This window comes from Channa argus, chromosome 11, assembly GCF_033026475.1.
Source record: "Channa argus isolate prfri chromosome 11, Channa argus male v1.0, whole genome shotgun sequence".
NCBI lineage: Eukaryota > Metazoa > Chordata > Actinopteri > Anabantiformes > Channidae > Channa > Channa argus.
This window is the reverse complement of record NC_090207.1, coordinates 20134454-20156697: the sequence shown is the minus strand read 5'-3', so window position 1 is coordinate 20156697 and position 22244 is coordinate 20134454. Positions and strand designations below refer to the sequence as shown.

At 39.1% G+C, this 22244-nt stretch overlaps 2 protein-coding genes across 2 annotated transcripts in view; one reads left to right on the top strand and one right to left on the bottom strand.

Annotated features, from left to right (window-relative positions):
* Positions 1-7653, bottom strand: part of si:dkeyp-14d3.1 (transmembrane protein 132C) — a 122434-nt gene extending 114781 nt beyond the window's left edge. The window contains exon 1 of the mRNA XM_067522029.1: positions 6664-7653. Within this exon, the coding sequence (XP_067378130.1) occupies positions 6664-6709 (46 nt within the window). The 5' untranslated portion in view covers positions 6710-7653. The remainder of the gene's footprint in view (positions 1-6663) is intronic.
* Positions 7654-14242: 6589 nt separating this feature from the next.
* asb6 (ankyrin repeat and SOCS box containing 6) lies at positions 14243-20236 on the top strand. Its single transcript, XM_067522128.1, has 7 exons — positions 14243-14316; positions 15346-15492; positions 15790-15971; positions 17301-17407; positions 17546-17654; positions 17735-17821; positions 19005-20236. Exons 2-7 carry the CDS (start codon positions 15383-15385, stop codon positions 19718-19720), a joined length of 1311 nt encoding a protein of 436 aa, XP_067378229.1. The 5' UTR covers positions 14243-14316; positions 15346-15382; the 3' UTR covers positions 19721-20236.
* The last annotated feature ends 2008 nt before the right edge of the window (positions 20237-22244 follow it).

Genomic DNA, 22244 nt, shown 5'->3' with positions numbered 1-22244 from the left:
TTTTAGCATTCTACTGCATGAGCACGCTACTCTGAATCACAAAGAGGCACACAACTCCCATTTTAACATAATCTTGACAATCAATCAGCCACACCACAAAGAAGTCAATGGGCCTTGACAATATGTACCTGTCAGATCATTGCCTCTAATGCGTTAGGCTCCGATGACTCTGATAGACAGAGACAGCCCCGCACACAACCAAGTGCTACACTCTCTCAGATGTAGTGACAGCCTGTTGTCCAGCCACCTGCCTGTGATTACTCAAATCAAAAATGTGTAACCAGTCAGAGTTATGGATTCATTTCTGCTGACAGGAAGGAAGCAAGTCACACTTAAAGAACAGCATATAAGAACCTATGTCGTCACAGGCAGGAGAAACAGAAAATAGCTGTGATACAAACAGCTCGTTGACGGACTTTTTTGTGGAAAATATTCTATAGTTTAAGACCCAGATGAGACACAGCCTGGGATGCCTTTTTGTAATTGTTTTTAATTACAGTGAAGCTTTTTTCTTGCTTCTTTAGCACGGCTGAGCACTGTGCATACAGTGCATCTTTCCACTGTATGCACGTCAGGTTTTTTTGCAGACGTTTTTTTCTTGTAGGCCTCAACATAAGGCAGTGCAATGCGTCTTGCATTTTGCAACCTGAAAAAGCGCTTTGTCTGATCAATGCCTAAGTTTGTTATCTTTGTCCTCATATTGGTGCTTGCACGGCAGTCACAATAGTTACAAGGCAATAAAGTGCTTGGGTGTATATAGATGTTGTTTGAGGCTTAATGCAGTATATATATCATAAATATCTAACACTGTCAAATGCTGTCTTAGAAGCTTTGTTTCTAGTGGAAGCTCCCACATTATTGACATTTTATTAATGTGCTGACGTAATAATAATGTATTTTTAATATCACATCATTCAACAGCATTGGATTTACAATGAACTGTACAAATGTCTTTTTCTCCTTCTTTTCATAAAAATGTCCAGCTATAATTAAAAGTAGCACTTTTGCATTACGAAATAGGGTATTCAAAAATAAGGTATTAAGGGGAAATGCAGTGTTAAATCACAACACGGTTAAGATGTCTGAAGAGGGAACCTGTGAAAGCATTTCTTTGATGCCATTGAAATCATTAGTTAGCTGAAATTGTTCTGTATAGTTACAATGCACAATAGTTATGTTGGAGTATTAAATCTCTCTGACAAAGTAAAAAGAAGAAAACTGCATACTGGTGTTTCAACTCAAAGTTTGAGTGTGAGTTCTTGTATTAAAGAAATATTCCATTGTCTGGTGTATAATATGTGCTTGATCCTGCAGTAATGCAAGCACAGAAGGTTATTAAAGGTACAGCAGTCAACCAGAGAACTGTTGCTGTAATTTCTGGAAAACATAACTGGAATTCTACTTTTCTAGCATAGTCATTATTTCCTTTCATAAATATTCAAGGTAAAAGTGTTTTTAAATTCCGCTAAAATCATTTATTAAAAAATGTTTACATGATCTTCTTAGTGACAACTTAGTTAAGAGGCTTAGTCATGTTGGCTGTAGTGTTCTAGAGACAGCAACAGTGCTTCAGATACTAATTTAGAAACAACATTGTCCATTGCCATGAACAATGTTTTGCGAGGTCACAATTCACAAGAGCTAGGTCAGAGTTCAGTTATGGAATAGGGGAGGGAATCACAGGTTTACTTAGAATACAATGCAATCACAATATTTTGTCCATGATATTGATACATTATAACACCAGTGATTCTGTGACATACGATGTTTCACCAGAAAATCAGCCATAGCATTCATCATTTCCCACCTGTCGTCAATAAAATGAACCATAATTATCGCATTTTTCAACTGCACTGAAAGGCCAACTCCATCGCCCTTGGTGATGAAAAAGAAAGGTTTGTGGATGTGTGAGCGTATAACTGTTGCACCGTTAATGTTCATTGTTTTCTCATACAAACCAGGATGATGGGCAGAAACATGGACATGTTGGTCATGTTGCCATTGTACTTTCAAGTTTCTCAAGAAAGTTCTTGAAGAATAGATAGTTTTGTCCGACCTTCTGTGTTTCATCACTTTAAGATCCAAAGTGGATCCAAACTTTTAATTTGAACGATGCCAATGCATCAGTGGTTAGTGCCGCTCTGGTAAGTCCAAACCACAAACAGCCTGAATGTGGCTGTGTCAATTTAGACATTTTAGGTAAAAATATTGCGAAAAATCGACAAACCAATTTTTTTTGTTCCACTCCTACTATGGAACTAAATTAAATTCTCTGACATTACGCTATAAAAAACATGTTTCGTTGGCAGAGTGGGGTGAGGGGGTTAGTTGCTCCTGTGGTTGATATAATTTTAAAACACAACTGACCAATACTCTGTATGGTTAATGAACACCTCACGCACAATATAATAAAAACGATAGAGGGGTATAAAATAGTAGGTCTCTGGCCAACTGTGGCTTTTTTGTGTGGAGTTTACAGTATGACAGCTGATAAGCCCTAAACAGGATAAATGAGTACAGATAATAGATGGATGAGAGAGGAATGACCAGGCAGAGCTGGCAGCTGACCAGAATGTAGGGACACACACACACACTGAGTGCACAAAGGCTTTGTGCAATTCTGACGAGTCATCAGGGCCCCTACGGGATGAATCCTTGGGTCTATAAAGATCCTTTGAATTCTCATGCTGTCGCATACCACAAGTAGCACCAAGTTTTTAATTATCCTATGAAATACCTGAGGATTCTTTACCTAAATAGCCAGTAAAGTCCGAGTTCATGATTTACAATGAATCCTTCCTACAGAAAAGTTCAAAACAGTGTGATGCAGCCTAGACTTTTCCCTCTGCTAGCCAATGTGGCTGGTGACAGAGGCACCCACGGTATCCCACATCCGTATGCCTTTCAAGGGATGGTAGATTCTTATGCACTGTGGTTGCAAATGCCTGGCTAGATTTATTAAGAGGTCCCCTGCTCACACACCACTACTGATGAGAGGATGCAAGCACTGCATCAGCATGTTATTCGATTATTACAATGAGGCCCCTTCTTCATCCACCCACACACACATTCACAACCCCTCCCTTCAAAGCCTTTACGCAGCTCCCCCCTTCACCTTCCCCAATAATGAAATCTGATTAAATTGAATGTGAGATCATGGAGCTAATTAACACAGGGCAGATGTGCAATGTGGAAATATTAGGACATTATATCAGGACATTATCGTGATGATATGGGAATTTATGGGGGCAAAAACCTCTTTTTGACTCAGTGACTGGAAAGCTACAATGTATGCCTCCCCCACACAAGTATAATGAGAAGCACAGAGCAGTACAGGCTACTCTGTGTCTTTCATAAAATGGTCATTAAACCAAAAAGGTGTACACAGTTTGACATACAAACATACAGCATGAGATATTTGTGATGGCTGCCAAATACACACTAGATAGTACTAATACTGTGTCCCTTTCATTTGTCTTCCACGAAGAGAAACTACAGGAAACACCTAAGTCACACCAAATTGGATCTGAGAGATTGGAAAAATCTGCCTCTTTTTATCAATGTCCAGAGTCTCAGAAGTGTACTAGTGTGCCCAAAGCATTGCTGTAACATAGACTTGATAAAAAAAAATACAGGTGGGTGCAAAAGTTTGCATCCCCTTATTTTGAAATGGCAAAGATCATAAAATATGTATTTAAATTGTAATATATTATATTTAATGCTCATTAAGCCAACACGGAGGTTCCCTGGTTGTGTGTCACAAATTAATTAAAGCTATTTTTTATTTATTTATTAAGGGGGATGCAATCTGTTGCACTGATATAATTTTAATTTATACATACCTTGATCATTTTTGTTATTTTCAATGATTAAGGAACATTTGTACCAGCTGAATGTGCTTTGAATATTTCTTCCATTTAAAAATAAGGACATGCAAAATTTTGAACCCAACTGCACCGCAAAGCCAACGATTTATTATATTCTGCTCATGATTTACCAGCAAAATGGACCCAATTCATGCTTACTTAAAACAGAGAAACTGGTTTAATCTTAACTCGTGATTCATGTATGCGCTGTCAAAGTAGAATTTATATTCACAATTAGTAATTCTGATTCTGAAGACTGAAGACTCTAAATTTAAAACCTTCTGGTGCAACACAAAAACTACACTGAGGTGTGAAGTTGAAGCAAAACCACTGGGTTGGTGGATGAATTCACACCACTGCCTGAGTCCACAAAAGAAACCTATCGGCTCTGACCTAAACCAATAAGACACAGAAATATGAAACAGTCTCGTTTATACAGAAGGGCATTAAGATAAACATGATTAGTCTATAAACTAATCTGCTCTCAGCTGGGATTTAACATGGCTGTGCACAGCAGGGCTTTTAAACTGAGCACACAGCTGCTTTTACGGAGATAACTTTATACAACTGTTTGTTAGTTCATTGATTTCACTCATATTTTCCCTTTTCCCATAAAAGTTTTCAAAAATAGACCATTTGCTGTGCCCACAGTATGTCACTACTCTCCCCTATTTCTTGTTCGCTGCTTGCTCAAGGACGTGAGTTGTAAGGCTTAAAGGACTGCCAGGGGCAAAAAAAGAGGAGCTGGATGTGTGCCACGGTGCTGGGGCACACGACCACAGCAGTGAGTCTTTCTGAAGACAACAACAGAAAAACTCTCCATGGAGAAAGGGCATGAGAATCTACACATCCCTTGACAGGGATACAGATGTATGTGGAGAGAAAGACAGGAGACAGGAGGCAGCATGGGCTGTGTGCTCAGTACTTAAAGATGTAGATTGAAAACTATCCCTGCTTGATCCCCTTTTGGATCTTGTTAAGCTCAGGGATAAGACGAAGGGAGGGAACATTGAATAGTCTACTCAGAAATCCCAGCGAGGCGTCTCACTAGAACACACCTTGGGGCTTCAATTAATAGAGAGGACAGCTTTTTTTTTTTTTTTAAATATAAGAAAGAAGGCCATTACTCTCAAAACAGAATAAGACCTTTAGTCTTTCTCATCCCTTTATCACGATGACATTTTATTCAGCAGATTTCAGTTACCCTGATAATATTCCAGCTTCAATAAACAAAATGTCTCGTCACAGTCATACTAATTTACCACATTTCTCTCCCAAATTATGGCTTCATTTTGCTGTACAGGCATTTTTCTAACATGCAACTGATCCTCTCCCATCCTGGAGTGAGTTATCACTATTCACAGTGTGAAGCTTTGTCCTGCAGTTTCATGACAAATGATGATCAATTAGGATCACACTGGTTCTAAGAAGGCCTTGGCATATGGCAAACATCACTTTCATACACTTCAAGCCAGTGAGTCAGCACTCACAACAGAAACACTGTCTTAGAAGAGTCATCCCCCGAGCCCAAAGCATCATCAAGGTGTGCTTGCACAAAGGATGTGTGAGACTCAGTTTGAGAGTGTTTAGAGCCGCCTCTCTGGAATTACATGACCTTTCATTCTGTATGTAATCAGTGTAGGTGGTTCTTTTATTTACACTATAAGTATATGACTGTGGGCTTCCATTAAATTTTGATTTGTGGGCTTAAAGTAAAAAAACAAAAACCCACAAGTTATTGTGACCTAATGAGAAAGTTATTTCCATTGCAGATATTAAGTTGACCATTTTCAGCTGCAAAGCTTAAATTTTTCTTAACTTGAATGCATGAACAATTACTTTTCCGCTATCTGGAAAAAATATTCACAGAACTGGCAGGATGCATTTTCCAAAAAGCATTTCAGGTTCCCACAAGACAGAAGGGATCCATTAGCCAGACCACCAGCTGCTGTCAGATCTGTATATTCTGGCTGCAGGCAGCGAAAGGAAATACTGGTGGAATAACATGTGCAGAGACACTGCAATTTACATTCTCATTGCAAGAATTCAGGAATAGTTTTTTTTATATAACAACACTATCCTGTTGTGATTGTGGGCTCCAGAGATGTCAAACCACTGCAGGTCCCTAAAACTTTTCAACATCATAACACATAAAATAATTACAGGCTTTGAGATGATTTTTTTATGTAATATCATGACAAGCCAAGAGGTAATATAGTCCCAATGCTTCTGCTGCACAAGAGAATTCTTGTCATGTTGAAATATTCATGAGATAAATGTTTTTGTAAGGCCAGAGGTGCTCTGGGCATGTTGTACAGGTGCACAGCCACTGAGCTTTGAGCCACTGGCTGCAGTGGAGACTTCATGTTACATTATATATACATGAAACTACACAAATGATTGATTTCCATTTAATTATTGTCACCGAGTAAATTTAAGTAAGTCTAAAGTTTACAGATCAATGCTGCATGAAACTATAATTCAGACATTGTAGCATTACATACATATATGTATGTATGTATGTATGTATGTATGTATGTATGTATGTATGTATGTATGTATGTATGTATGTATGTATGTATGTATGTATGTGTATATATGTATGTATGTATACAGTAATTATTTTATAATCTATCTTATAATCGCAGGATGTTACTGCCCTGTATGTCAGATTGGATTTGTCCCACACAGGAAAACGTTGCAAACCAACGCCACTCAGTTTGTACTGTACTGCTTTGTGTCTGGCACCACATTATTTGTTAAAACAAAATGACAAATATGCTGAAGCTGTGCTTACCTCCCAGAAGTAACAGCACTGACTGAAGCGCAAGGATATGCAACATGTTTCTTTGAGCTGTTGGCAAAAGAAGAATCCCCCTAAAAAAATTGTATGGAAGCCGAAATGTCTTAATTCGGAGAAAAGAATCCAACTTGAAGCATCGCTGGTACAAATCGAAAAAGCATCGTTTCTGATTTCAAAAAACGTCGAGCCTCATCCATTCATTGGCACATTGCATGTTTTTTGTTTTTTTTAAACGTCCATGTGAAAAAGTAATTTTGAAAGCCTTCTTGGTGGAGTCTGAACTACTTGTTTTTGTCCGGAAAAATCAAGAATTGAAGAGAAGGAACTTGCGCGCAGCTTTGCATCACTCTTTGAAGCATTGCTGGAGGAGAAACCAAGTAGACACCTCACAAAATACTTCAAACCCCCATGAAACCTCTGCTGCGATGCATTTTGTTTTTTACAAAGATTTTCGATGAGTTACAATTGAGTGTTATCCAGGAAGAAAAGAATTGAAAGTGTGCTCAATCCCTTGGTCCTTAGTTGGCCGATTTGTCTGCTCTGTATCCTCCGCAAAAACCGGGCTCCTAAAGTTGGCTGCCGTGTCGTGCGGCCGAAAGTCCCACAATCTGGGAGGAACAGAAGCAGCTCCCGCCCGGCATCGTGTATGGTGAAATATATAAACGTGGAGAAGTTCAAGTCGCAGCATAGGTCAACATGCATCCACCCCCAGACAACCTTAAGGTTTCGTGAAGTCCGTACACTGAAAGCAACTCCAGCAGTACACAGCAGCCACGGAGAGCGCGCAGCTCTGTTCTCGGTGCCAAATGTTTTGCTGTCACTTCCAATTAGACTTTGGCAGCAGGTGGCCCAAACATTCAGCGAAAGTGCAGTTTCTGTAGACAGGCTATAGGCTACAGTTTCTGTGCACCTTGCGCATTGCCAGGCTGTCCAATGCGCGTCGAGAGCAGCAGAAGAAAGCCTATAGTGACAGTAGCTGTTATTGGCACACACACACACACACACACACACACACACACACACACACACACACACACAGGGGGCGTGTGGCGCTCCAAGAACACATCATAGGATCCTCCACTGATGGCAGTGAGAGTAAACAATCATTTTTTTTATACGATTGAATTCACTCCTAAACCTAAAGCCATCTGCATCAAAGTACTGTTCATCCTCACACTGGCGTTTTTTAACCGAAGTCATACTTTTTACACCTTTACTAAATGTAGCTTTCTGTCGATCCCTGTGTCCAAAATTAAGGACTTTTATTTAAAGTTGTGTGCCGGTAATGTCCAATTCATTGCACGGATACGCCACTTGCCAGGCACTAGCGACCCCGTGTGGTCTGGGAAGTCAACTGAAAAGCTTTGTGGGGCTCGCAGTTGATGTAGAGGGCAGAAGGCAACCATGGACACAGTGGAGATAAAATTGGAAATGTGTGATAAAAATAAACAAATAAATAAAAGACTGACAGTAGAAAAAATATCACACATTGGTGTTTTGACTCTGTCATCATGAGAGAGATGCATTCAATCACTGCCTGTGTGTTAAGGTGAGGCACTAGTGCCCAATTGATGAGTTTCTTTGAAATATCTATTGGAACATGTTTATTAATTCATTCTATTTACCACAATTTGTCAATTAGGTGCCACAAGGACGCTTCTTCTTGAATACTGGATGCCCGTGGCAGCGTTCTCGTGTGAAGTAGTGGGGTACCTTTTTAAGAGAAGCCCTTGAAACATAATAATTGTGGCTGACTATGAATTTTTCAAAACTGAAACACTTAAAAGGAAGTGAAACATGCTTTATTACAGTAATCTATTGATTGATTAAAGTATGAGCCACACAGCAGATTTTTTTTTCCTGTGGAGGCCAGATGGTGTTGTGAAGGAAAGATAAAGAAAGATCCATGAGCACTAAATACAGAACTATCAGATGAGTCACAGTCTAATCATTCTTTTGCTGAGGATCACTTTCATTGCTTTGCTTGTCTATGCTGTGATCAGTGAGGTCTGGTGCTAACTTTAGTTTGATTTGTATTTTCACTGTGAGAAAGAGCTGCAGTTTTGAAATATAATTATCCCAGTGATAATAATTAAAATAATAATAATGTAAACTAATAATTACTAGAGTATGTGGAGATATACTGTAAGTGCCTGGACTGACAACCTTAATTTGTCCCTGCCCTCTCACATGAGCCCCAGGTGACTGTGTACATGTCGTCCCGAATTTACACTTTTATGTTGGTCATTTCTACCTGCTTGTACACATGTAGTCCTATTTTACAGCAGGACAGACTCAGAAAACCTTTAGCCAGTTGAGTGGTAAGGCATACGTGGTTTCCCAGCCCATACTTTAAATAAGATTAAGTGCATGTAGAAGGTACAATTTGTCTTTAAAGGTCTGGTGAAGACAAAGGAAACCACCCAGGGCACTACTCACATCCACAAATACAGAATGTGTGGATCCATCTCCAATGTTGGAAAGATATTGGCAGGCAAAAGGCAAAATGAACTGTCTTTGGCCATTATATGCTCATTACAGCCACTGCATCTGTTCTACATTTCGGGCCTCTTTTCTCAATAACTTTAAATTCCCTTTCTCTCCTAAAGGAGACACGTTTTTACTTCCTCCTAGATGTGTGCAATTTGACCCTGGAAATAAACATACTCTCGTACAGCTGCAAAAAGCATTAGAGGCACGGAGACAAGCCGGTAGACATTAAGCAGCCACTTCTGGAACCTCGCTCACACAAAGGCTGGTAGTTGTCCAAGTGTAGCCCCTTCTGGAGCCCAAGACTCAAATCCTTTGAAGCCTATGCTACGCTGAGGTCCGTTCAGCTGCAGGAAATCAGAGAGGGCACCAGACAGAGCCAGAGTGGCTTAGGTTGCATCGTCTGTAGCTGTCAGTCATTAAAAAAAGTAGCTCAATTCCTCTGAGGTCTGCACATGGTAAACCCATTTCCCAGGGTAAATTACCGAGACATTGACTGCTGTGAAAACTCACACACCATCCATCTCCCTCCTAAAAATGATAAGACACACTAGATAAAATGTGGAAGTTTTAAAAACAGGTAGAGCAATTCAGGCAATACTTAAAGAGATATCTGGGAGGCAAAAAATGCAAGCTATTGTGTCTTGACAGACATTTAGATCTGTAGACCTCTCCAAGGACAGGTCTTAAGACTTTGATGTTTGGAGAAAGGTCTCAAGTCTTTGATGTGTTGAAAAGATTTGGAAGCTTTCATGCTTTAAAAATTGAGTGAAGACTGAAATGCCAGACACGTTCAGATACAACAAACCACATTTCCACTCTCAGACACCAATCGCCACATTTTACTGTGCAATGTTAGACAATTTAGTTTCCTGCAAGGACGCAGATTTACTCTCAAGAATACTAAAACAATTTCTGACATATACACATCTTTTGTGATGTATACAGTTTAAAAGAAAAAACAACTGGGCAAGAAGAAGCACAGTGTTTTTGAAGTTGCCCATTGTCACCCCATGACTTTCTGTAGGGCCCCTGGGATATATACCATCCCACTATCCTATCCTCTATATTATACATAATGAATCGTCCTTTGTGTCTTCTTTTGGGTGGTATCCTTCATCAATGACCTTAACCAGCCTCAGTAGCTTGTCCTCCAGTCAGTTGGAAGACAGGAGGCCCAAATTCATCACCACCTTTCATTCTCCTCCCCTGGCATATCTGATCTATGATAGCATTAATAATAACTGCTGCAGAATGCCCTGTCGCCCTCTGTGCCTTGACCACTCCCGGCCTGCACAGATTACCACCAGCCATTCACAGCCCATTAAAACTGTATTTACTTATCAGCTTCTCTGGGGCCGTCACTCTGTTTTCAAGACTGATGCCCAGAGGGAAGGGAAGGGAAGGGGTGACCTTCCTATAGCCTACAGAGCTGTAACCCACAATTTAGTCCCAACTCATCTGTCCTTTGTTTTGCTGCCTAGAACAAACTGAATGCAAAAGTTTCACCTTTTGGGAAACATTTGCTTTCTGGGAGAACGTCTAGACTGATACTACTGTCATATCTGCAACTAAATGTGGAGTGAGAACCAGTAAGCCCAGCTTTGCACAGAGACTGGGAAACTACTGGCTTCACTCTGCCCAGTTTCTTACCAGACCTATTCATATTTACCTTAACTCATAGTATAATTTTTGTGCACAGCATCTGCTTGATGTGCAACATATCAGCTTCAGACTTGCTATGTCACCGTGTTCTGGTGTTTCTGCTGCCCAAATGGCTAAAAATGAAAGAACTTGCAGGTTTGAGACAGTGACTGTTACAACAATTCCAACCACATATTTGATTTATGCAGATTCTCACATATTTCTCTGCTGAATGACATAAAAGACAAATGTTACAGTGCTATGAAGCCACAGCAACCACACTAGTTTTACATCAGTGCATTATTCGCTTCACCTCAAAGTGTGTTAGCCCGGGAAAAGTGTGTCCTATAGTTGTGGCTGGTTTGACTGCATATATGCACCAATACATTTGACTGACAGTCGAGCAATCACGCTAGCATAAATAGGACAAGGTGAACTACCCTCATTCTTCCTTACACAGACAGTTATTTCTTATCAGCTTGGATGTGTCGTGGTCTACTTTGGGTGTGCTTAACTTCCTCTGACCTTTAAAAGGGCTGATTATTTCCATCCACAATCTTCACTCTGCAATTCGCTGCCAGCACAAAAGGATATTAGGCCCAGACCTGCTGGTCTGATAATTCTAGCTCTCAGAATGAAACTGAGGGAAACCAAACCCCAATGCCCTTCCACTTTATTATCATTTCACTGTCACCGCCGAGGCCTTCAACATTGGTATTCTGTCACCTTTCACCCAAGTATGCAGCTTCTTCAGGAACTGAAGAGGTCTGTGTGTGTTCAGTTTTATTACATCTTAAAAGTACTTTGTATGCATGGTAATTAACTTCTCTTTTATGTATCACCCTCATGGGACAAATTACACAGCTTTGCATAGCCCAGAATACTTTGTAGCCACGTAAATCAGCTCACTTTTGGGAGACTCTCATTCCTCCAGCTCCCCTGACAGCACTGCTCGATAAAAAACAGAGGAAATGCAAAGGGGCAAACAGGTCTAAATGTTTAATAGATTCTTATTTTTTTTGTAGTGATCTCTTAATCAGAGGTTTGGGGGGTCAAATATATCACATCTGTAACAAATAAAAGTCTTATTGTGTCCTGCTTCCTTTCAGCAGGAAATGTGAACCAGATAAATGATGGCCTTGTCTCAAGAGAGGCTCAATCTGTTGCCAACGATTTGTAGCCAACAAAGTAATTTCGATACTGTTTCTTGTATTGATAGATGGGGCCTAAATTTAATAAAGAGTCAATTTACTTGTAAGGGTATAGGAATGGAACTGTGGTTATCTTCCCTCTTTTTTCCCTCTTTCCCTCCATGCTCCAATCCTGCTCAGAATTAGATGGGAGAAAATAGACAAACAGCATGAAGGTTGACATTTTTGATAAAAGCTTGTTCTCAGGTCCTATCATTACTCTTCAATATCTATAATCCCAGTGAAATGTTTCATCACATACAGTAGAGAGGTCAAATTACTATATCAGTGTGGAAGGCTTAGGGCTGTTGGAGTGCTTTTATTTTTTCTAAGCGGGTTTGACTTTAAGGAAAAAAACTAAAGCAACAAAGTTAAAAACACTGAATTTTCCAAATAGTAGATTAGCTCATGTATTTCCTCAATGTTCTCGAGGAGAATACAGCCCACAGTGTCTTGGAGTATTTTTTTCCAAAAGCATTTTAAGGACCACAGGAACTTGAAATATGACCAAAGTAAGGTTAATAGACCACCACAGGAACCTAATGCTAAGCCTGAGACCTGGGAAGGGGTCATATAGCTGAAATATGCTTTTTACCCATAGCAAAACACTGAATGTGTTGTGCCATCTGCTGTTTCTGTTGTTTGACATGAAACAGTATGCACCTGTGACCACATAGTGGTTAACGATCAAATTAAGTTCAGAGTGTGAAAAAGAGATTTTCTGCTTCAGCAGAGAACCTCAACAGGTGTGTGCACAAAGACATATCACTGGCAGATTTGTAAAAGAAGAAGTAAAGTAGATTATTCATGAGAGCGTGGCTTGAAAACCAAGATTAAATTGAGTGTGCTGGGAAAATAGCAAAAGGCACTTCAGCCACATTAGAAGGATTCTGAAAAAGACACCATCTATTCAGGAAACAATGCTTTATTGATCGAGTGACTTGGATGAGAAAATTATTGTCTTGGAAGTGACACAATTTGAATTAATGAAACCTTGAGTAAATGACTTTATTCTGTTTTCCTCTTCAGAGGAACAGATTCTTCTTTTGCTGTTTGCCTGAAATTTTCCCCAGCTCTAAATTAAAGTTTGGTTCTTTTTTTGCAAAACTGCACAAAATTGCAAAACATTTCACTCATGCATATGCTGTATAAAAACAGATGTATGGCATTGATTCCAGGTAGAAGTGATGTGTGCACCTTTGCTGCCACCTATAGACAGAGTTTGAATCAGACATTATTTGACCAGCAATTGTACAGCATATTTGACTGTAATTACAAAAATCTGCAGTCAAGTGTTCAAATTATTATTATTTCTTATTCTTTTAACACATCTTACTCAATCTTTACATAATGGGCTATTTTCTCCAAAAGACATGAGAAACTGCATATTGCAGATTGTTAAGCCAGTTTTTGAAAAAAATCCACTTAATCTTCATGTTCAGCCATGCAAACATTCCACGTTTAACACATCCTGTTTTCATACAATTAATCATTCAAACCAAAAGTATTTTCACTCTCAGACCAATGTGTCTTACCCAGGAGGAATTGTGTGTTAATTTTCAAAGATGATACAGTATGTGCGTAACAACATATGTTGCTTTAAAATGCACCAATATTAATATAAGTTAATGTTAAAATTCAGACAGACGTGTAAAAGATAATCACATCTTTTGTAAGAAAGCACTACTCGATGGTTCTCAAAGCAAACCATCTGTTACCAAATACAATCAAGGCAGAGGTTTGTTTGCTAAACAGGACAAAGGCAACTGCTAGTCACCAGATGCTGCCATGATTGGGTAGTTATCAAAAAAAATTTGAAAGCTACTGTCTTTGAATAATGTACCATATGGAATAAAGAAACACTTTGTGTTTCATTTATCTTTATGAGAGTACGGGAGTGATGGAATATAGTGTGATAGTGTGATTTAGTGAATACATGACTGAGCATGTCAAAGACATAAAGACATCAAGCCCCATAAATGTTTGTAAAACAATTGTCATCTATATCCATGTAACTTTCTCTTTCTAATAGACTTTCTGAATTCAAAGTCAACCAAATATCACATAAAAAGATGGTTATCCAGTCAAACAATAATAGTGGTCTGCGTAAAACGGCGTAATAAATAAGATACCTAATTATTCTGTTTTTAAGTTGAAAGAATGTGAATATAACACGTTGTTTATCACAGAGATGCTTAACAATTCAGCGTAAATAGGAACACTTGTTACAGTTGCACTTTACAGGGGAAGGAAATACCAGTCGGACTTATGTGGGCGTGGTGTGCAGTAAGGTGTTTTGAAGGGAAACGAGTTGTGTGTGTGTGTGAGTTGTCTTGTTTAAGTCATTTTTCTCAGACACATGAATTCATAATTTTAGCGTGTAAATTAGTGATAAGCTTTACTAAAAATATCAGTGTCACTGTGACATTTAATATTTACATGCTGGCTGTCAATCGTTTGTTTCTTAAAACACAAGCAGTTGTCGCAAGTACTAGCTAGCTAACCTTATCCTTAGCTAAACGCAATGAATAAAGTTGAATCGTAGTAATTTAAGCAGAAAGAAGCTGGGAGGTCTGCTTAAATTAGGACGGTATAATATAACCTTAGTGCCAAACGGCTAATGTTACGGCAGTATGTTTGTGTGTAATGCTAATGTACTTTAAAAAACAAAAGATTTTCTGAAGAGATAACGGTTAAGTTTAAGTTAAGCGATTAGAGCTTTGACTTTCTCTTCGTTACCTAAAAATGAAACGTCTGTTGCTCTTTTGTTTTTTTCTCTCAGTATTTTCCTCCTCAACCTTCTCTTTATTTTTATTTCATTATATGTTTTTTTTCTGCGTGTAAATGAACAAGAGTATATTTCAATTTCGATGATTTGCATCTACATGTGTTCTTCAATCCTGCATCTTAAGATGAAATTTTCCATATGATTTAAGAACATGTATGTTTTAGGGAAAGTGGTTATTTATGTATATATTTTATGTCAACATATTCTTTCTATCTAATGTACAGGGATTCATATTTAATACAATGGAAACATTAAATTAAATAGTTTTACAGCTTAGAGACCACAAACCCTTATTTTCTCTAGCAGTATGTTTATCCATGATAGAGGTTTAAATCAGAAAATTACCAAAATGTCATCTAATATTAAACTTTCTGATTAAAATAGATTTTAAAAAAAGTTCATTTATTAATTAACACAAAATCTAAACATACTGGTGAAATAACACAAGTTGAATGTATAATCTGTCCTGGTATTCTTGCTCTTCTATGCAATAAGAGGGGAATTACGATGTCTTTAAAATTGGTGGATCATGTTCATAAGTTGTACATTTGCTTTATTTACTAGGTATTGACTAACACGATTTGTGAAGAGAGGGGGAGCCATGCCTTTCCTCCATGGGTTTCGAAGGATCATCTATGAGTATCAGCCACTGGTGGATGCTGTAATGTCTGTTGTTGGACTGGAGGAAGAAGATGGTAGTCATGAGGACAGGTAAAGCTGAAACCAAAAATAAAGTTTGATTAATTACTTGGTTATTTGCATGATTAAAAAGTCCCTATCTTCTGCCATTGAGTCCTGTGATAAAATATTGTTTAAAGTGTAGTAGTACTAAACCAACAATGACACTTGTTGGTTGAGTACTACTACACCTTATTTTATGATGGAAAATTGAGCTCAGTCTTATGAATAATGCTTCATTTTCAGTAGGAATTTGTAAGTATGGTTGAAACCCTGGTAGATTTTCTACTGTTTGAATAAAGCAGTGCTTCTTTCTGCTTGTGTGCCCAGAGTCAGAAAATCAGAGGATCAGTCGGCTGTGTGCAGGTCTTTAGCGGAGCTTTTGGAGCGAGAGTCCGAGTCAGAGGAGTTTGTGAAGGGCATCAGCTATGCCATGTTTAAAGTGGCAGAGCGGGGTCTGTTGGATGCAGCTAAAATGCTTCTTCGCTATGGAGCCGATCTAAACTTTGAAGGTGAGACTTGGGAATGTGCTTTAAATAATGTTTTTTCACTTCCCAGGAAGTCCACACAGGCTATGTAACAGAAGACATGTAATTTAAGGGATAAAGTAACATGTAAAAATTGTAACAAGCTATCAGACAGATGCTGTTATCTAGGACACTGGCTTATCATTATTGATGCCTGTGTGAGAATGTTATTGGTTTGAAAGAAAACCATCACTTGGGTTCAACTTAGCATACTTGGCAAGCCTCATGAATACTTAATCAAAAGTATAAGAGCAGTATATGCATAGTTATATTAAAAAATAAAACGCTGGAGAGATATATAACCAGTAATATTTACTGGTACCCCTAGATTCCAAGTGGGGGTTCTGACACACCTTTACTTGCTAAATTAAAAAATGGTAGACTTTTGACATTTAAGGTATTAATTAATGTCAAATTACAACATTTATTATTTAATAAACATTTGGAAAATGTAATTTAAGGCAGTTAAGGTTAATAATATTTGTTTCAAATAAAAAAAATGATCAAGCCCGTGAAACTTAGATTGTGCATGAACTTGATGTTATGGTCACTGGTCTACCTGCAAAACCAATGAGCATTTCATTCAGCATAATGAAATTACCAGTTGTACCTTGAAACATGAGTAGATCTGCTTAATTGAAGTAAGTAGTTGTGCACTACATGTATAAATCCAGGAAGTAGGTGGAGAGTCTATTTACACATTAATGAGCACATGTCATGAAGTGCTTCGTAATAAGAGCAAATATAAGGTAGACATAGACTTAAAAAAAACGTATTTGGAAAAAAATAAAAGCTAAAAGAAAGCAAATCTAAACAAGTATCTCTTGAGCTGCTTTTTAGAGCAGGTCTGCAGTTCTAAAATCCAATGGGAGGGAATTTTCTGGTTGAGGAGCTACCACGTCAAGAGCCCAGTCTACTTTTGCCTGGAGTCCAGGACAACCATTAAACCTCTATCGAAGGACTTAAATTTCTGCCGGTGAAATAATAATGGGATAGAAGTTATTTGTGAGCAACTTGTCATCAGTTTACACTACAGAGAGAATAATCTTTACCTTCAGAAGATTTCAATAGGGAACACATCTTTCTGCTGTGATTAAACCAGCCAGGGCTGAGCCAGGCTCTGCTGTGGTGTCCTCTTGTGGTAGAAGAAATTTCTTTCCCCTTCAGGATCTTGTCAGACTTCATTCATCTTCACTTGAATGTCTTTTTTTTTTTTCAAAAAAACCAACAATGATAACTAAACAAACTATAATAAGTGTCCCCCTGCAGTATAGTCTATTCAGAGTGTTGCTACTTTGTTTCCCAATGTTCCAGACCCTGTGTCATACTACAATCCACTACATATAGCAGTTTTGCGGAACAAACCAAACATGGTGAGGCTTCTGGTCGAGCATGGAGCAGATATCGAAAAAAGGGACAGGGTGAGGCAGCTTCCTAACTCTCTAGTTAAATCTATGCACTCTCTTGTTCTCATTGACCTCTTTGTTTTTACTATTATTATTATCATCATTATTATTATTTGCTGTAAACAATATGTACCGTTTCTTGTTACTTGATAGATCCATGAGAGCAGTCCTTTGGATCTTGCCAGTGAGGAGTCAGAAAGGTTGCCCTGCCTGCTCACCCTCCTGGATCTTGGTGCTGATGTGAATGCAAGGGATAGACAAGGTGACATGACATGATCCAGTCTCACTCTACAATACTGAGTCATTCACTCTTCATTTTAAAACTGGTTTGTTTCTCTAAAGGAAAAACATCTTTGCTCCATGCCATGGAAAGCAGCGATGGACTCACCGTGCACAACACAGGAAACATCCAGCTTCTCCTTGAGAGAGGTATTGACTGTGGAAGTCTTCATTTGGACCTGTTGTCCAGTCATGGTCATTAAAAAGCCTCTCAAACAGGATCCCAGTTAAATCACTCTGTTCTGAAACATTTTCTAGTATGCGTACCTTTGCATCCTGTACACATTTGAGATCAAAGTTATCCGTTGGTGGTTATCAGGCTAAAATATACAAATACACTTTTTACTACACCTGAAAATGGAGCAGAACTAATCCTGTGATCCACACATGATGAAACTGACTGAGACTTTTAAATTATGTTGAAATTGCACAGTATTTCTTCTACTTTTTAACAGCACAATATGACAACAGAGAGTCTTCATGTGTTCAAGGCCACACATAAATCTAAATATTTAAATGCAGGCCAGTGAGATCCATATTCCCTACAAATACTTAGTCACATGCAGAATGGTAGCCTGCTATAACAGGCATCGTTATAATGTGGAGTAAGTCTTTACCACCTAGAAATGGTCTTCAGTTTTCATTATTTTGATTTTTAGAACCATTCTGTTAAAAAGTCTTACATTCAAACAATATTTAAAAACAGGTGTGTGGGCAGGTTTTCCATTGGAGCCTTCATGGCTTTGATTATCCAGTTTTTCTGACCAGTCCCTCATAACACAGTTCATGTCAGTGTAGTAAGAAAACCAGAAAACCACGTCCAGTAGTATCGGTAAAGGTTAGCACGCGCAATCTCCTGTACCATGCAGGTGGCCTTGGCTAAGCCTTATTTCAATCCGATTTAAGCAGACATTTGGTTTGGTGTACAGATGTGTTTACTTTCCATGTGGTTTTCTAATCAAGTGTCATGTCTTTGTATGCTCTAGGAGGAGCATTGGCAGGTTTACCATATAACCCTTATGATGTCGTAATGTTGTCATTAAGGTGTGTCAGCTTGGAGACTTCTGAACAATAAACACCAGAAATAAACAAAACCAGAGAAAGATGAATTAAAGACATTATACATTTTACTCCTATATTATAGGAGTAAAATGATCAGTAGTCCTGTTAGTGTCATAAATGACCTAAACAGTTGTCACAAATGTCACTGATTGATAGTATCTGTTGTCACCATTAACTCTTTATTTTCAATAACACTAACATACTTTTGCTCTATTGTACATGTAATGGTATTTAACAAACGTGGTTCTGAGTGATGCTTTCTTCACTACAGGCGCTGATGTTAATGCTATGACTGAAAGCGGTGAAACGGTTGAATCCTCGTTGGTGTTTCTGATTAATGAGGCTCTGGATGCCAACGTGGAAGAAGCTGCTGAGATCGGTAAATTCTGCCTGAAAACCACACAGCAACTCGTGGCCCACGGTGTGGACCCCAGCTGCTGTCTAAATGGCGATGGTGAGCCCTCTCTGACGCAGACAAGCCTGGAGCACTTCGACCTGCTCTTTCCTCTGGCTGTGCTTTTAATTCAGAGTGGAGCCTCTTTGGTTTGCTCCCACCACGGTGATTCCTGTTGGTCAGGGTACAGCCTCCTTTTCCATCGCCTCCAAACAGCCCTGCAGCAGTGCTCTGATCAAAGTCACGCCTCTGAGCTTCTTGTGCAAGCTGAGGTGTTGCTTGACTTAGCGAGGGTAAGCAGCCCAACACTACCTTTCCCTCCCAAGCTGGAGTTTCCTGTGCCTGATCAGGACCCGTATGCTCAGGCTCTTTTAGACCTGCATGGCCGAGTTGTAGACCATGAAACAAGACCTCCTGCTTTGCAGTGCCTTTGTAGGGCATTCGTAAGGCGCCACCTACAGCCATGGCCACTGGATGAAAAAGTAAAAGCTTTGCCTTTACCAGACAGACTGAAGGACTTTCTTCTTCCTGAACACACATACACCCCAAAGCCTGGCTGGGACTGCTTTAAGCCCCAACAGAGCCAGCGCTGACAATGTACGTCTACTGGCTTGTGTTCCCCCAGTACCTCAATATCTCATATCTCAATATCTCAGATGTAAGACCAATCATGGCCTATAAATCGTATTAATGCCTGAGCATTTGTCCATAAATGAACCTAAACTTAACAAACCTTACAGGCCTTTGTTGAATACTCATTTTTTTAGTGCCAAATTTGCAGACGACTGTGTGTATGTTTACTGCACCAATTAGCCCTTGAGTTGTCGTTCATATGATTACAGTGATGTATGTTGTAGCTCGCTGGATAATGTGAAGAGCTGCAGTACAAACAAACTCCACCTGATGGCAGTGTTGCTCCTGCTTATCAGATGTAGCTCAGATGTTGGGGTCAAATATTCAGTTATTCACAGTGCAGCCTATTAAAGTTGTTCCAGCACAGTAGGGTCCATCTATATTTTATCTCTTTAATGTGATGGTGGTGTACTGTGGCATTTGTGTATCCCTCTGCTTAACATGACGGTAGACCAATAAAACAGTCATATGTTTCACTAACAGTTTTCTGAAACTTATATCTTTGTAAAGGCAGGAAGACACACTTTTGTGTTTGTCAACATATTGCTGTTTATTTATTTATTTATTTTACCTGACCAGGTAGTGGCAGTGGAGTGCTGAATAGGAATAGTTAATCTTGGAAGCTACCTGTTTCAGAAGAATAACTGGTTTCATAGATTTACCTCTTTTATTATATTCATAGACCAAGCCTCCGTTCCACTGAATGCTAAGATAGGGAATAAAATGCAGTAAAAGTGTGCCTCTACGGTTTCACTGTGACATAACGGAGCTGCAGTGGCTTCTGGCGTGGAAAGTTTTACCAAGCTCTGTTAATGCCTATGTTTAAATTTAGATGAATTTAAGGTCCCTTTCCTCGTTCTCTCTGCACAGCCCAACGCCTGGAAGAATCCTACTATAATGGTACAGGAAGACCATAGGCTACATATGTGTTTGCATTCGTGTGTGTATGTGACGAGCAAGCTAAATAGGACATTGTGTTACACAACTAACCCCTTCCTGACATTGCTGAAGCTGGAGTGGCTCCAAGGCTTGCAGGCGCTCCAGCTCCTCTTGGTTATCTAGGTCACAGCCTCTGAGGAGAAGAGCCTCAGCAGCAGCAGCAAGCAGCAGCAGCAGCAGCAGCCCTGCATGACACACGCTTCACTCTCCTGTCTGTCTGAATCTCCCTGCATACTCTTGACAAAACCTCAACACTGGCCCTGGTCGAACGAGGGAGAGAGGGAGGGAGGGGGTTGCAGGAGGCAGAACGGCGAATAAAAAAACATTAAAGATACAGAGACAGCATATGTGGAGTGGTTGTGGGAGCACTCATGGAGGACACATGGAAATGGAAATGGCAATGTTGGATTACATTTATACAATACACTAGCTGTAGGAGCATAATCCGCCCCACCAACAATCACAATGCTGGAAAAAACAGCCTCCTTCCACAGAATTCAATCCTTGCTTGTAGACGGTGATGGAATAGAGATAGTGGGGGAGGGCTAAGCCACTACTCTCCATCCAGCATTTATTGGAAAACAGTGTGAGTGAAGCTCGGTACTGAAATTAGTTATTGATCTATTCTCTCCCTGAAGCCCATGGGTCTTTCCCACCACACCTGCTCATTCTCTCATAGCCTTTTCTTTCACCGCAACCCATTGAATCTTTTAGCCTTTGCTTCAAGCTTCTGCATGTTTTTTTTTTCCTCTGCTATTGCAGTGTTTTAGTTTTTCAAGTCAGCTTTCCATACAGAGAAGTTATTGCAAAAGTAGATTCTGATATTAATGGGATATATACAAGAAAGTTTGCAAACAAAAGTCTCGGAGGCAGCAAACAAATCATGTCTTTAATTGATGCACTAATACTTTCACATTTCATAGTCAACAAAGTAAGACTGTTAATAGAAAATTGACATAAGATTTTGAAATAAATTATGAAATATCATGTATAACATGCTTGATACTTAGCCTTCTTCATATTTAATCTCTTTTCTGTTAAACGTAGTTGTTCTTTCTGACATCTTTTGTGCTTTCAACTTATTCTTTGTTTATAAAGATTAATTTATCACATACTTTAAAAACTAAATTCACTCAAAGAGCATTTAATATTATGGTGGAATTTTTTGTTGGTATAAATTCATAAAAGTAAGAGAAATTTGGCTTTATGTGAACTAGATTAAAATAGGGCTCTGTAATGAGCATAAACTATAAAATATATAGTTTTTCCTCATACATTCAGACAATAATGGCTTTTATTTGAAATTGTCTTGAATAATGACTAACTTCTGTGCTTGTTGACTGAGCCCCTAGTCTGGCCCTAACCTTTTCATTAACCACAATGTCACAGAGTGAAAGACACTGGTCTATTCCCGGCCTTTTCTTCTACAGAGCACAGCCTGTGCAGAACGTGCATCTCCTTGTCTTTCACTAGACATTGTCTAGACACAGGATAATTGCAGACACCACTGAACACTCAGCTGCTGCCTAAAAACCTCATGGGAGT

What these genes read in the sequence shown, in the direction of transcription:
- asb6 (XM_067522128.1), top strand. Translation starts at nt 15,383, where the DNA reads ATGCCTTTCCTCCATGGGTTTCGAAGGATCATCTATGAGTATCAGCCA. An exon ending in AGCCGATCTAAACTTTGAAG is followed by an intron (nt 15,972 to 17,300) that starts GTGAGACTTGGG and finishes CCAATGTTCCAG; the next exon opens with ACCCTGTGTCATACTACAAT. An exon ending in GAATGCAAGGGATAGACAAG is followed by an intron (nt 17,655 to 17,734) that starts GTGACATGACAT and finishes GTTTCTCTAAAG; the next exon opens with GAAAAACATCTTTGCTCCAT.